The sequence below is a fragment of the Typopeltis vanoorti genome, chromosome 2 (assembly GCF_054136105.1).
Source record: "Typopeltis vanoorti isolate ZY-2024b chromosome 2, IOZ_Tvanoo_1.0, whole genome shotgun sequence".
Lineage (NCBI taxonomy): Eukaryota > Metazoa > Arthropoda > Arachnida > Uropygi > Thelyphonidae > Typopeltis > Typopeltis vanoorti.
This window is the reverse complement of record NC_143550.1, coordinates 167832852-167850232: the sequence shown is the minus strand read 5'-3', so window position 1 is coordinate 167850232 and position 17381 is coordinate 167832852. Positions and strand designations below refer to the sequence as shown.

Here is a 17381-nt window from a genome sequence, read left to right as displayed (position 1 = left end):
TGGGCTTTTGCTAAAAGGAATATTGTGTTTTAGCAGTCTAACTTATAACACAGTGACAAATGGATTGGACAATTTTATCATCAACAATCCTATACAATTCTCTTATTTTGTATAAAAAATAATAAAAATCCATCTTGTAGCACTTAGGAGGGAGAAGGACGCTAGCAGCACTTGTGTTTACCACAGTGTCATATTGCTACGCGCGCAAGTATATGCACGTCATAGTGAGATGCGAGCTATCAGCGTAATGCGACACTGTCCGTTGCGCAGTTCCACTGTTGTTTATATGCAGTTTGCACCAATGGTAGAGTGTTCTTAGTGCTTATCATGTTTACTCCGTATCTTTAAATATTTGGACATTGCAGTTAAAGACAACATTTGTTACAGTAATTTAATATAATTTTGAATTATATTAAACTGTATAATTTTATCGATAATAAACAATATTTTTTTATGAAACAAAACAAGAAGAATATATTTTACTTTTAAGTAATTTTGAATTATACCAAACTGTATAATTTTATCGATAATAAACAATATTTTTTCATGTTTAATTTTTTTTTTTTTAATTTTTATCATAATTTTGATATTTTATCCAAACACGTATACACTGTACTTACAGTGTGTATGTATATTTCGAGTTGCAAGCACCCCGACGATTTCAAGCCAGGAGCCACCACTGCCTAAACTTATTTGATGGCCTCAAGTTCAAAATTTGGTCCGCTTTTGTTAGACTTCATCCTTTACCAGTGTCCCATATTGTATCAAATAAGTATCAGCAGGTTGTGTATGGGGGGGGGGGGGTATTCCAAAAGAGGAAGATCACTAGTGGAGTGCCACAAGGAACTGTTTTAGGACCATTATTGTTTATTTTGTGCATTAATAACATTGGTACCAGCTTAAATGGAGATGTGCATCTATTTGCCAATGATGCTAGTAAATGCACCCAGCATTTTCAAATAAAAGTTCTACTTCTGATAAATATTAGTTAATATATTCTAATGAAAAAGAATATGCGGTTAGGTATATAAAGAATCTTTTATTTTTCTACAAGACGTATATTTGTACAAATATCAGCTCGAAAACAACAGTAGCATATTCAGGATTAATATTTAAAATGATACAATATTAACAATAATTAATTAGCATTATGCTTAGATATCAACCAGTATATTAATTGAATGCTCTGCATAAGAACAATACTAATATGAACAAAATTTTCGTTCACAGCAATTTCTTTTTTCCAAAACTCAATGATAAATAATATACGCGTATAAAATGAAAACAAATATATTGGGCGACAATATATAAGAGGTCACCGCTTCTGGAAAGGGATTGGACTAACTGGTTTACAAATACATACATCCCAGAAACTTTCTAAAAAGAAAAAATATATATATTTATAAGCATATAACATTATTATTACTATCATCATCCTTATTTAAAGAATTAAGACACTAGCTTTAGTATTTCATGATTATAATATAAGTTTTTGAAATCTTAACATGAAAAAAGATAACTTTATTTTTTTTATCTGTATAAGAGCTTATAAACACGTATCTGGTGGGATTATATAAAGTGTTCTGTTGAATAATTTAATATAAGAAAATACATATTAAACGATTAACTCTTACCACACTTAAAGATGACGTACTGCATGATATTTTTCAAAAATCGCTCTCTGGTGCTGCTTTGTAATCTGATTTTTCGCTCCTCTTGTAGTTCTCGTTGACAGCAACCAAAGTGAAAGCAAAGAATCCACATCCACAAATCACTAACAGAGCTCCAAATCCAAGCATCACAGGACCAACTGTTCTTTGAACATTCGCCCCAATATAGCGGTCATAATTTTCGTCTGCTACATTAGGTCGAACCTCCGTAAAAGCAATACCAGTGAGTACAGCGCCACCTAACAAAAGTGCCATCCCAACGACTTCAACACAGATTGTAATCCAGGAAGCAGCAGCAAAATTACCCATCCGCATCAAAGTGGACACCATCTTGGTGAAGCCTCTTAAACTATGAAATGAGATAAAAACTGAACATAATAAAGTTTAATAAAACATATAAATATAACTTTTATATAAAATAATATAAATACAATAAAATACAATATTACGATTTAAATAAAATAAAAATCCTCTAATGCCATTAGCTGCAAACGACTTTTGGAAACCAGCAAACAACAAGTCTCTATTTTTTTTTTTTTTTCATCATCGATAGCTATTATTATTATTAGTGACACCTCCAAGGACTCATCGGAAGGGCACTTTACTCTTCAACTCTGTCTCCACCATTTAATCCACAAATTACACAGTACCGCTACTGCATCGACACACAACAGCATCTACTGCCCACTACCACCACTAGTATTTTTTGTCTGTAAATTGCGTGTGTTCTTAAGGCCGATTTACCTGTCGTTGAATATACGATTATGGACGATTTACATACTTACGAGTGACAAGAGTATAGCAGATGTGGCTGTGTAGTAATCCTAAACTCATCTGAGCAGTGTAAACTCTTTGTTTGATTTTTTTTTTTATTGTGGGATTAAAAATCTGAGTTTTCAAGTGATTATATTGCTATAGTAGATGACTAGAATCGAACCTACATCGGTGTTTCCTTTGGTAGTCTAGGATCATCGAAACATTATCCAAAGGTTGTGTGTTTATCCTTTGTTTATCCTTTATCCAAAGGATAAACACACAACCTCTTACCAAATTGATATTTAAAAAAATAATTAAATGCTCCATGAGATTTAATTTGTCATGTTAATTTTATATCGTAATTAAGTATATTAATTTTATCACGATTTACGGATTATGGACGATTTACATACTTACTAGTGACAAGAGTATAGCAGATGTGGCTCTGTCGTAATCCTAAACTCTAACTCATCTGAGCAGTGTAAACTCTTTGTTTGATTTTTTTTTATTGTGGGATTAAAAATCTGAGTTTTCAAGTGATTATATTGCTACTGTAGTAGATGACTAGAATCGAACCTAGTCATCTAGGATCATCGAAACATTATCCAAAGGATAAACACACAACCTCTTACCAAATTGATATTTAAAAAAATAAATAAATGCTCCGCGAGATTTAATTTGTCATGTTAATTTTATATCGTAATTAAGCATATTAATTTTATCACTCAATGAAATTTTTAAAAAAATAAATAAATAAAATGCAGGATATAAGAAATCTGTAATTACTGAGAGTAACTGAAACTCCTCCCTTCAGTGCTTTTTTTATGTTGGACCCATATACGAGAGTTTGGATGGTCAACCTATAATACTTTAGTAACGTATATGGGTAGTGGGATGGGAAAGGAGAAACGTGTACATTCGATTTTAAAGCCTGTATATTGTATTCCTTGGGAAATACATCAGGGGTAAGACTGTTCCACAGTACAGCAGTAGCAGGGATGATGGAGGAGGAAAAGAAACTTGTTCTGTGGGTTTCAAGGAATACTATGGAAGGATGTTGGGTGGCAGCTGTAAGTGGGCTTCAATAATTCCCCCAGTCTACGTGGCCAGTCTGTACGTAGTACAGACTGGAGGAATTATTGATGCTGTTTCAGATGAACATTTTCCTTGGAAATATTTATAGAATATACAAATTGCCGAGACCAAACATCTATGTGAAAGTGGGGGGGGGGGGGTGAGTTGGTAAGAGATGAATCATTTATCAGTCTAATTGCTCTCCTCTGTATTGAGTCGAGCATTTTGAGGAAGCTTTGACCTTATTAAATAAAATAAAATTCTCAGGGTGAGAGATAGATGTAGAAAGTGTTTTACCTTGGGTATAATATATGTTAAAGATACCAAGCTATTTTAAACCTGGTTTTAATCCATTTCCCAAGTAAGTCAAGCAAACAGACAAGTAAGTCAAGTTTGCACCTGCACGTTTTATTAAATAAGGTCAAAGCACCTTATGGTAACTTGTTTTGGTAAAATACTTATAAGCTCTGTATTACTTAACCTTGGTATTTCTAAGCCTGGCCCCCACTGATGAGATCTCAATAAAGGTTGAAACTGGTCAGGGTAGTGGCCCCTTGCCTTTAATGCATAGCATCATACATCTCCTCAAAGAGATGTGCTTTCCATTAAGGGTAAATATTAAGAGGTGATCAGAGCTTATTCCGCCTTTACCACGAGTTGCCTAAGACTTGCACTACTTTGCGGGTCACCCAGACCTGCACTACTTGCAGGCGCAAACTTGACTTACTTGTCTGTTTGCTTACTTGGGAAATGGATTAAAACCAGGTTTAAAATAGCTTGTTATCTTTAACATATATTATACCCAAGGTACAAAACTTTGTACAACTTTCTACATATATATATATATATATATATTTTTTTTTTTTAAGAATAATTTTGAAATGACTTTAAACCGAGATAAAATATTAAATTTTAATGATAATGATACAACTAGTTTCAGCCTTTTACAGTCTTCTTCATATATCCACTAAAGGTAGAACACAGTAATAAAAAATTGAAGTTACAAAAAACTGAGAATTACAGGCAAAAAATGCAATACATAATTGACACAAAAACGTTGTATTTTTCAAGTCGTTCTATCTAACGTGCTATTGTTTGTTGTATGCGTGCTTGCAGGTTCTCATGAGTGCCAGTATTGAACAACTGCAGTATGGATATCAGGGATGTTAAAACTCAAATTGCTGTTCAAATGTTCAGGATTAAGGCGGATTTCTCTGGACTCCACGATTTTCCTTTCAAACTTATCACTACAGCGAAAAATGTTTTCGGATTTATCCCAGCAAACTGAGTGACTCTGTAGATCGTCATGAGGGTTATTAGAGAAAAGAACATGACTGGATAGCGCAGATGCATGTGATCTTTTATAGGAGATGTCTCTCTTATGCTCCTCAATACGCAGATCAACAGATTTGTTAGTCTGTCCAAAATAAGGAATATTACAGTCGCACCATAACTTGTAAACACCTGGATATTTCAGATTATGATGAATAGGCTTCGGATGGCTTATAAGAGAACGGACTTTAGGGAGTGTAGTGAAAAACGTCCTGATGTTGTATTTTTTAAGGACTTTAGCCAATTTATTGGAGACTGAACTAATGTAAGGTATTGAGATGCTACCTTTAAAATCAATAGTTTCCGTATTACGCTGCCTAGGAGGATCCAGGAGAAATTTCTTAATTGTTTTTTCAGAATATCCATTTTGTTTAAAGATATGAGAAAGTTGTTCGATTTTTTTTTGGAGTTCATCTGGTTCATTTAAAAGAGATCGTGCTCTGTGTCCTAAGATAGAAATAGTTCCGAGCTTTTGTGGTGAAAAGTGATGAGATTGACAATGCAGATATCTGTTAGTATGAGTTGGCTTTCGGTATATAGAGATTTTAAATCTATCAGAGCATCGTGTAAGAATTACATCCAGGAAAGGAAGGCAGTTATTTCGTTCTAGTTCGACAGTGAATTTTATATTAGGATGTTGATTGTTAAGAAGTAGAAGAAAATCCATGAGAGATGTGTATCCGTGACTCCATATAATGAAAATGTCTTCAACATAACGTTGTAATTCAATGAGAAGGACGATATGGCATATATATATATATATATATATATATATATATATATATACTGTATATATATATTTTTTTTTAAAATAGAGTTGAATGACTTAAACCGAGAGTTAAGTAAAACATATTTATTAGTAAAACACGACACGAGTAGTTTCGACTTAGAACAGCCTTCATCAGGTGATATTATAAAAGAAAAGAAAAAACACTAAACACTGAAGCTTAAAGAAACTGTGAACAACATAGAGTCTCTATACATAATTAGGATGAAAATGTTGTAGTTGTATTTAAAGCTGTTCTTTCGTTTGTTGTATTGTTGGGAGAGTACGTGCTTGCAGCATCACGTAAACGGCAGTACCTGATTACTGCTGAATGGCTTTCTGGGAGGTTGTAGCTCAAGTTATTATTTAGATGTTCAGGGTTGAGGATGATTTCCCTAGATTCTACGATTTTTCTCTCAATTTCATCATGGCAACGAAAAATGTTGGTAGATCTGTCCCAGCGGACTGTATGACTTGGGTTATCATCATTAGGATCAGCCGAGAAAAGGATATGGCTTGATAAGGCACTGGCTCGCTGTCTCTTGTAAGCAGTGTCCCTCATGTGTTCCTCCATACGCAATTCAATAGATTTGTCCGGGTGGCAAAATAAGGAATATTAAAATCACACTATATTTTGTACACACTAGGATATTTAAGATGATGATGACAAGGTTTGGGGTGGCTTATTAAAGAGCGGATTTTTGGAAGTGGAGTGAACAAAGTTCTGATATTGTATTTTCTTAGAACCTTGGCTAATTTTTGTGAAACAACTTATGTAAGGAATAGATATATTGCCTTTAAATGTATTTATTTCTTCTGTGTGATGACTAGGAGGATTAAGAATGAATTTTTCAATAATTCTTTTAGAATATCCATTAAGTAAGAAAGTAGTTTTGAGATAATTGATTTCTTTATGAAGTTCATCTGGGTCATCAAGAAGAGAGCGAGCTCTATGTCCCTAGGTAGAAATTATTCCAAGTTTTTGGGGAGGGAAGTGATGGGACTGACTATGAAGATACCTGCTAGTATGTGTAGGCTTTCTCTACATCGAAATTTTAAGTTTACCAGAAGAGCGGGTCAGTTTTGCATCTAGAAAAGGCAGGGAACTATCAGTTTCAAGCTCGGCTGTGAACTTTATACTTGGATGTCGACTATTGAGATGTTTAAGGAAATCCATAAGAGAATCATGTCCATGGCTCCAAATGAGGAAAATGCCATGCACATAACGTTTCCAAACTTGAGGTGTTAAAGCAAAGGAAGAGATAGCCTTGGCTTCAAAATCCTCCAAGTAAATATTTGCAAGAACAGGGATAAAGGATTACCCATCGCCAGACCATAATTTTGCTTGTATATAGTATCTTGGAATCTGAAGTATCCGGATTTGATGCAATGGGTAAGTTAAGCCAACATTTTTTTTGGATAACTTGTCTTTGAGTAATGTTAGGACTTCGTCTGTTGGGATATGAGTGAACAAGGAAACTATGTCGAAACTAGCCATGATTTCATCTTCATTAACTGTCACATTCTTAATGTACAAAACAAAGTCCGCTGTGTTATTGCTAATAACACAGCGGACTATATATATATATATATATATATATATATGTTTCCCAACGAATACAATTTAAAGTCATTCAAATCAAATGTAAACAAATTCCTCCTTTCCCAACCCACCACCCAAACACGGTACTAATGTACTATAGGTTGACCAATCAACCTCCTGTGTATGGGCCCAACATAAAAAAAAAAAAAAAAGCGTAAACATTTAACGTTTGCACATGAAGTTAATTTATAACTGGGCTACTTGTAATATAAAGGCTAGTGACTTCACAATCGATTGCCTTAGTATCTCATAATGCAACGCACATATCCTTATGGACATGTGTAATGCTATGCATTATGGGAAAGGCCACTACCCAGACCGCTTTCGACTTTAATTGAGGCTTTTTGTTTGTTTACACTTGGATGAAAGATTAAAACCAAGAATATAATATCTTGGTATCTGTAATGTATAGTATAACCAAGTTAAAAAACTTTCAACATCTATTTTAACCCAGAGTATTTTAGTGTGGCTTTCATATAGCAAAATCTTGCAGTGTGGAAGAATAAGGAAAAACTTATTTAATCAAAAAAGAAAGAAAAGAAAAAGAAAGGGAAAAAATAGTTCTTTGAAGACCTCCCAAAATAGCCGTTACGCTACTCTTAATAAAATGTGATTTCTTTTATTTATTTTTTCCTGGCAATACAAATTATGTTCTGGGAGTACCTATATAATAGGACTGTGTAACTCAGTGGAAGTGACGCTTGCATCATCTGCGCTAAGCCGCCTCAAGATAGACTTCAGTTCAAGTCTAGTCGCCGACTGGAGGATCTTTTTGGAAACCTGTCTTCGACCGGTTCTCGAGTTAGTCGATCTCTGGCACGGACAAGCGGGTTTTTTCTCCCGTAAACTCAAGAAAATCGACCGTAGAACCCATATTAATTCAGACAGTAAGATATTCTGTTAGGGTTAGGTACCAAGAGATGGCAGCACTTGCTTGCCGGTCTCTTCATCGGTAGTGGCTTAATTAGTGATAGTCACAGAGATTGAACTGCCCACTCGGTCTCGAAAAGCTAGATAGGGTTAAAAAGCCTCGCCTACGTCCTATAAAGGAATAAAAAAGGAGTTAGCTTAGTTTAGCTTAGTACCTATATAACTATGTCTTACTGACACCCCCATGTTAATTTCTAATCCCTCAGGTCAGGACTGAAAGGCTAGCAGTTCCTCCTGAGGAAATAAAAAAATAGAGGGGATTACCCACTGAGTACAAACTATGTTGCAAATAATAACTAAGGGATATTAAATGTGAACATTCCCAAAAACTGCATACCAAATACAATATACTAATGAAATGTAAAATCTATGTATAATAGAAGGAGAAGAAAGGTATCTGTATTGTGCAGTTATTCTCCATGTTGTTTTGGAAGCGTGATGTCTTTTGCTACACCGGATCACATGTCATAGGTAGTTTGAATACTGACTTATTTTCGTATTTAAATAATGTTTGTTAAATCTGTCGTTTCAACTTGACTGTATCCAAATAAATTCAAACTTGTCTATATGATTTGAGAAATGTGTAATTTTTGTATTTCCGGTAATGACCAATTGAATTTATTTGAATAAATACTGATAAATGATGAAATAATTATGCAAAATATAAGTGAGCACAAAAATTATTGCAACCTACGTTAGCAAAAATTACTTCCTAGAACGTTATGAAACTTCCATTTCATTTTCACACGTGATGCAACTCAAAACCCAGACGGTTGCTGCAGGCGATTCATACGTCTGCCGAAGTTTCCTTGCACGACGAAATAACTGGGACCGACTAACCCGTATGTAGTGTGCGGTTTTCAATTACTAGAAAGATGTGCAAATAACCGTTAGTCTTATAAAAACGATTTCGTTGAGTACTTCGAGTCACACTCCATTGTCAACCAGAGTTTCTCAAGTGTTGCGTGCGATAGTTTAGATAGCTTGTGTTTGTTTTTCAGATATCCAGTTTGAGAACAAAGTTACTTCATATTTTCTTTTGACTTTTGTTTGACTAAAATGGTTGCTTTCAACATGTCCAAATGGTGCGGTACGAATAGTAAATAGTGCATCGTTACGTTAGATGGCGTAGGTTTTTCTGATAGTTGCGTTTACAGAACCAAAACTCACATTCTAGTTTTCAAACCAAAACTTGAAGAAAATAATAATAATAAGTATAATGACCAGTAATATGTTTCAGAAAATATACTGGTTACTCTAGTTTTTTTTTTTTTTTTTCAAGTTTTGGTTTTCAAACTACAGTATCTGCCCGATTCTCGTAAAGGAATCGCCAATTTTTTCTCTCAACTTTCTTAACTACTTCATGGATTTGGATGTATTTTATAAAGGAATTTTTCATTAAAATTAAATCCAGGATTTAGTTTTCGTCGGCATTGAGTAGTTTGTTCTACTCTTCTCCACAATTCAAAGTTCATAAAGAATGAGCATTCTTATAACAAGCAATTATGCATTGCTAATCATATTTTGATGTCAGATAGCAATGCAGTTTATTTCCCCTCTCTCTCTCTCTCTCTCTGTGTGTGTGTGTGTGTGTGTGTGTGTGTGTGTGTGTGTGTGTGTGTGTGTGTGTGTGTGTGTGTGTGTGTGTGTGTGTGTGTGTGTGTGCGTGCGTGCGTGCGTGCATTTTATTTTTGTTTTTAGTTTCACCATTCATGAGCTGAATGCTAGACAATTCGGTAACCGCCACTAAATTAGCAACCTTCATGGAGATGTACGTAAACGTCACTTATGCAACATATATGCAAAATCTTGATCATGTGCCTCGCCGCGTGTTCTAGGCAACTATTTAAGAATGCTGCTCTCTTAAATCAGGATCTAGAAGATAAAATGTTAGAAACTGGTAGAATGCCTCCATCTGACTTCCAGGAAAGAAATATTTTCTTAGGCTTCATACAGAGAAAAGAAAGACACTCGGCCAACCAAACATCAGCCTTGTTGGCCGAGTGGTTAGCGTGTCCGCTCTCCAGTCAAGAGGCTGCGGGTTCGAATCCTGCCATGGGTATGGATGTTTGTGTTTGTCCTGCAAACATTGTGTGGAAAGGGAATCTGCGACCCTACCACTTATTCTAGCAGAAGACATCATTGCCAAAACCATGTGAGGCAAGGCAGTGACTATACGGCGTCTACGGACATCAAATGTGAAAAAAAAAAAAAAAAACTGGTCAGTACCGTTGATCGGATTAGGAAAAACAAAGGATCTTTTGGAGTTCGATAACTGGCTTATTGTGGATGTCCAGACGGACATCTACAATACGCCAAGACGGATATCCACAATAAGCCCGTGGGTGTCCGTCCGTCTTCCAGCCAGACGGACACCCATAATAAGGCCCACAACTCTGTGGATTTCAAAATCTACAGAGCTGACTGATTTCTCAAAAGGTGAGATATTCCGAGTGTTTAAGCAGTGGGGAAAAAACCCACATTGCTTGTCTAAAATTGTAGGTCTAAGACAGTCTGTCAGGAAGAACGATCGCCGTCGTCTGAAAAGGCTTTTACGGACAAACAGAACTGCCTGTGTGCAGCAATTGACCAAGCATTTGATGAAGGTTGTTCCTGACCCATACTCATCGAATTGTGCGTAGGGAATTGAAGAGAATCGCTATTAGCAATCGCATACCTATACGAAAAATAAAAGTTTCTAATTCAGTGGCTAGTATGCGTATACAGAAGGCTATCTATTGACTATTATAGCATTTGTTGTCCGTGAAATATGTGTTCTCTGGTCGATTTTGCAGTATGAAAAACCGGGGTTTTCAAGAGAAAAACCCTACTATCTCCGTATGAGATCGGCTAACGAGTCTTCAGTCTGGAAGATCTGGATCCTTTGTTTCATGTCTTTTCAATGTTCTTTGGCATCATCGATATTGAGCGAGGTATGGAGACCCTTAAACTCTACAACGAATTTAATAAGTGATATTTCAGATTTTCATTAATTTTGGTTTTAGTTTGATCATTTTATTGGCAGTATTAGAGTGGTATTAAATAAAATATTCTTCGAATAACGTAAAATCGTAATAAAGCGTGACAGTATTTGAAAAATTCAAATATAAAACCCTTTTAAGCATATCTATATTGAGTCCTCTACGTATGATGTAATGTAATACTGTTTCTTAAGTCAGAATTGGTTGATGAGAGATTTTTTTTTCTTTTTCGTTGTAATTCTGTTGATTTAACAGAACCACTATTAATAATGATTTCTCTTTGGCTTAACAGTATTTAATGCAATTTGGTGTGAAGAAAGAACGCTATTACAATTTGTCCAGTTGTTTCAAGTAGCGTTACAACAATTGTTACCATACCAGAATTATCAACACTTTTAAATCAATTTCCTTGCTTACTAGTGCTGTACCATAGCTATATAACTTATCTAATTTTGTTCATTAAAATGGTTCAAATCTCAGATGCTTACGCATTCTGTGTATGTTTGGGAAGTTGCATGCTTGCGCTTTTTTTTTTTTTTTTTTATCTCAGTAAGCTCAAAGACTTGTCAGCCTCAGTCAGTTGGCTTACTGACAAGAAACTCAGAATAGAAACTCATTTGATACTACAACAGGGAAGTTAATCGTAAAAGTCGGTATGACTGTCAGTTATACTGTATTCCATTGCCGTTTGTCTGTCTTGCAGGATGAAAACTCAAGCTTCTGAGGGGGGGGGGGGAGGGATCCAGTTACCTCTATATGAGACCACCTAACTTGCCTTCAGTCGAAAAAATCCATAAAAGGATGTTCGCGACATATACAGGATTCGAACATGGGTGAGTTCAGATTCCCTGGAGGTGTCACGTAATAATAATAATAATAATAATAATATACGTACATACATTCACACACTGCTTGGAAAGAAGTTAACGGGCATCTCCGTGGGCAAGGTGCTTCGTGCCATGTAACAAGCCACGTCTTTGTAGCCGGTATAATTAGGAGGAATACGATGCTCCCAAGTCAGTTTAACTGTGTTCGGGTGAAATGGCTGCGAGAAGGAAACTGACGGACTTTGAAAGAGGCGTTGTGATAGGATGCCATGTTGCAGGCCACCTGTCTCTGTTCGGGAAATTGTTGACAGATTGGGCCATCCCAGGACAGCAATCATTGATGCCATACGGAGATGGAAGCGCAGGGACTCAACTGCAGCTACTCATCACACTCACCCAACGTGACAGCAGGGATCATATGTAAAAACCGACATTCGTCGGCTGACACGTTGAACGCGGAGTGAGTTCCGGGCATCGAGTGGAAGACAAATCTGTACCAAAACATTCAGAACCGAGGTTAACAACATGGGTTTTCATGGGGAGGATAGCAGTAAGCAAGTCCCACATAACCCGAATCAACATGCAGTCAGTGGTGCAAAGCGCATGTACAGTGGAAGCTTGGAAAGCTCTATTATATAGCGACGAATTACGCTACACGTTCTACCGAGCTGGTGTGGGTGTGGCTGATGCCCGGTGAACGTCTCTTACAAAGTGCCTAACCCCGAGTATGAAATTCGGAGGTGACGGTGTGATGACATATATTATTAAATTTCTGATATGCACAATTCAAGAGACAAACAGGATAGCACACAGCCGGCCTAGTTGGCCGAGTGGTTAGCATATCCACTCTCCAGCCAAAAGACTGCGGGTTCGAATCCCGCCGTGGGTATGGATGTTTGTGATTGTCTTTAAAAATACTAGTGATGGTGGTGATAAGCGGTAAATGGCGTTGGTGTAGTTGCTGTTAGTTGTAGTTGGTGGATTCGAGTGTTGGAGACAGAGAGTTGTAGAGTAGGCGTCCTCTCTCGATGAGTCTTTGGACTCCCTGGAGGTGTCACATAATAATAATATGAGTACTATAAAACATTTTTACTAATGTCCTGTCGATACACAGTCTTCCTCTAAATTAATCTGTTATCTCTCAGGACTCCGTTACTGTCTCATATATTTGGACCTTCTAAGCCATTTATAACTTCTTCAATTCACCTAAATCTTTGTCCTCTTTGCTAATCTCTTCTCTTCAATTCCGTTTAAGTGAAAATGCTATTTTAGATCAGTTCTACTCACGTAACTTGAATGCCAATTTTCGTTGATGCCAAGTGAACTGATGGCATCCATGGAAGAACATATTTTTTAATATGTTCATCGGTCGATGCTATGTGTTCACTTCCCTAAATTTTCTCAGAACGCTCAGATTCGTGGTTTCCATTCTTTGATTAACTGTTTGATGTCTAACCCGGCTCACAGAACTATAAGTGAAAATTACTTTGAGCACTGTCTTGTATACAGTTGGTTTAGTGTTTTGACTAAGCTCTCTCTTTATCTTATAAATTTATTCAACTGACTCTCTTTTTCATAGCTATAAAACTTAAATACGAATCTTTGCTAAATTGCCATGATTTCACAACTATTTACTTTAAAGTGACGATCTGATCCTGACAACCTCTACCAGGGGCGACTCGTGCATAGGCACTGCGGAACTGCAGCACCCCCAATTTTTCTCGATACATAAATATATTTAATTTATTTATATTTGCTTGTAATATTTAATTTTATCATCAACAATCCTATACAATTCTCTTATTTTGTATAAAAAATAATAAAAATCCATCTTGTAGTACTTAGGAGGACGCTAGCAGCACTGTGTTTACTACAGTGTCATATTGATACGCGCGCAAGCAATTGCACGTCATAGTGAGATGCGAGCTATTAGCGCAATGCGGCACTGTCCGTCGTGCAGTTCCACTGTTGTTTATATGCAGTTTGCGCCAGTAGTAGAGTGTTGGTAGTGCTTATCGTGTTTGCTCCATTTCTTTAAATATTTAGACATTACAATTAAAGACATAACATTTGTTATGGTAATTTTTAAGTAATTTTGAATTATACCAAACTGTATAATTTTATCGATAATAAACAATATTTTTCATGTTTATTTTTTTTTAAATTTTTACCATAATTTGGATATTTTATCCAAACACGTATACACTGTACTTACAATGTGTATGTATATTTCGAAATTTGCAGCACCCCACGATTTCAAGCCACGAGCCGCCACTGACCTCTACTAAGAAAAAATGTGACGAGAAACTTGGGGAAGAACGGTCTTGCTGTTCTTCTCGAAGTTTCTCTTCACAGTTTTTCTTAGCACCTTCTGAGTGTTCTAGGTAAGATTCCTGCAAGTACACTTGCAGGAATCTTACCTAGAACACTCAGAAGGAAAACTATTCTGTAACTCTCACATTCACATGTATTTTTTGTGTGTGTGTGTGTGTGTGTGTGTGTGTGTGTGTGTGTGTGTGTGTGTGTGTGTGTGTGTGCGCGCGCATTATAGATGTTTAAATTAAATATTTCTTCTACACGTTTCGCTGTCTTTCCATTTGCTTACAGCATCTTCAGGAAAATTTATAAGTATACAAAAACAACGAAACAACGATAGTTTAGAAATCTACGAGTTTAATCCGTTCTTATTATTTATATAGTTGGATAATAACTTTCAATAATACACACAGTCAGCCAGCGACCAAGAAGAAAACACTGAATAAATACATGAGGATATTAGATACAGCAACAAGAGATCGTTCTGTCTCTCTGTTTTGTTTTTTTTTTATTTATTTTCCCGAGATTCTGTGCCAAGATTTTAACAATACACGCATAGCTAATTAATCCACATCTTTTATTTATTTATTTTAATAATTCGTTATCCACTTTACTGGAGCCAGAGCTATTTAGCTCTGGCTCCAGACATGCCCATAATCCCAAATAACTTCAGTTTCGCCATTTTGAATTTGGACAAATAGTGGTGTTGTCAAGCTTCATCGAACTAAATATCTTCTGGATTTTGTACCTATGAAAGCACAACGTGATCTTAACACGTCGGCTTATCAAAAAGGTTTCAAGAGTTTCCATTGTTGTTTGGAAATAATAAAATAAATCCGATCTCAATCAAGAAAACATGATTATCTTCAAAACTTCCTTTTCGCAATTTTACAACTTTACCAACGAAGAAGAAGCAGTAATACGCCCAGATTTATAGATATTCAAGCCCTAAGTAAAAAAATATATTTATACTTTTATATTCCATTTTTTATATCAGAAAATAGTAGGAAATTAATCATATTAACAAAATTTTATTCTCTGAAATGAGGGACCCTCGGAACCTAAGCAGTTGTTTAGTTTGTCTATTTTATTATTAAGTTCTGATCTGGCAATAAACTTATAAATCATTTTGTAATCTCTCGAATGGTATACGCCGTCTGCACTTTGACTTTTTACGGATGAAAGCTAGAAATTATGTCTTCGTTTCGAGAAGTACAAGTTGAAAGATCTATGAACACGACATCTGGCGACTTTCGTATGAAACAGTCCGTGTTGATAATACTCAACGCTTCACATGTTATCTGCAGCTGGTTGAATTAATTGGAATTATGGCTGAAGCACTTAAAGCTACGTGGAAAGTATGTTATGTTTGTTAACCGCGTGTGTCCTCCAACCGAGATCGTTTTGACGAATGAAAAACCCAATTTCCGAGAAAACCTTTCCCACTTTCTGAGGTCTGCTGATCCATCTTCAATTGAAAAACGTTCTGGACGAAATTCAAACTCAGTTTATTTATTGCGTTGTTTTCCGTCAGTAGGTATCAACAATTGAAATATGTCCATTGGATTTGTTTCGAGATGTAGAATTCTGCTGTCCTGTTACCATCAAGTAAAGGACTATAATTATGATTATATAAATTTTGATTGGTCTCTGAGACTTGATAATTCTGTGAAACACAAATTTTCCTTCTTTCTCGTTACGCACTTGACCAAACACACATGCAAGCATTCTTGTAGTTTGTATGCGTTTGGTGATCTGATGTGTGTGGGTGGGGGGGGGGGGGGACTGATATACTGCTCATGACAACAATCATCGATAGCCAAATTTGATCTTCTGTAACTTCTGATCAAAGTTGAATATCATTTTTCTACCACATTGTCTGTCAAATTTAAAGGGTTAACTCTAATGAGCGAACTAAAGCGCATTGAAAACATCAAAAATGATCCAAAAGGATCCATTTTTTTCCCATGTTTGTTTTCCTCTTCCTCTGAAGATACCACTAGATATTGTATTATTCACGGAATATAATCGTTTCTTATAAAATGCCACTGACAGACTTGCGGATTAGCATCATTCAAAATTTCAACCAACTTGCCATTTTCTGTAAAAAATATAATTGATAAAAAAGAAAAAAAAAATCCTTAGCCCACCAACGATACAAATGTACTATAGGCCTATTTTTGTCCGGATTATAATGCATCTCCCCCCCCCCCCCCAAAAAAAAAAAAAAAGTGGTATTATTACTATGACGGTGTCTCCACGGAATCAGAAGACTCATCGTGGGAGACCCTATATTTCCTAAAAATAAAAAAAAATCACATATGTCCAAAAAATAAGCCAAATACTGGGAAAGGAGAGGATTGGCTACAATTTAGAAATGGCTTGCTGACATTGCCAGTTTAATAAGTCGAGAATGTCAATTCCTTTTTTAAATGTAGCATTTACAACAACAATACTAAAAAGGATTTTAGTCAACCCTGGCTACAAAAAAAAAAAAAATAATTAGATGAATTACTGAATGAATAAAACATAAATAGCATAAGAACATTTGTCATATTTTTAGACAAGCATATCACAAGTCTTCCGATCATCGTATAAAATAAATATTCTAAAAATGAAACGAAAATTGCATTACCATATCTTCTAGATAACAGTCAATGATTAGCAGTCATCGCTAATGATTGCTTGTTGTTATCAGGTAAGATATTTTCTTTGATACAATTTTTAGCGAAAACGACAAAACAGCTAGAATCTTTGAAAACGTCATCATTTCGACTTACCTGTTTCACTTTATAACAAATATTTATTTCTACACTGTTTTTTGAAGAATTTCACTTACTTCTAATCTGACTTTAAACGTAAATTCAAATCGTCTTCATACGAATAATTAATTGTGATATTACTTAAACATTTTTTGTAGACGCAACATAATACTATACGTATAATGACAACACTCCCTAAAAAAATGGCGACCAACTGTTGAGAGAAAAACTGATAAAATGCGTTCAACGGTCCGCCCTGATAAGAAACAATGGCAAGACAAGTGCGTACACACAGAGAAAGAGCGAAAGAATAAAGCCAGAACAAACAGATAATGGTTTGTGACAAATTTTTTACAGTTCATTT

At 35.7% G+C, this 17381-nt stretch overlaps 1 protein-coding gene across 2 annotated transcripts; it reads right to left on the bottom strand.

The window, feature by feature from the left end:
* Window positions 1-1019: 1019 nt before the first annotated feature.
* Window positions 1020-17324, bottom strand: LOC150109626 (uncharacterized). 2 transcript variants are annotated; one of them, XM_090409321.1, is made up of 3 exons: window positions 17095-17324; window positions 1635-2019; window positions 1020-1377 (listed from the first exon to the last, which is right to left on the bottom strand). In XM_090409321.1, the coding sequence occupies exon 2, from the start codon at window positions 1998-2000 to the stop codon at window positions 1668-1670; it is 333 nt and encodes a 110-aa protein (XP_090265447.1). In that variant the 5' UTR covers window positions 2001-2019; window positions 17095-17324; the 3' UTR covers window positions 1020-1377; window positions 1635-1667. The 2 variants fall into 2 exon arrangements, with proteins under 2 accessions (XP_090265447.1, XP_090265441.1); XM_090409315.1 differs by having other exon boundaries at window positions 17036-17322.
* Window positions 17325-17381: the final 57 nt, after the last annotated feature.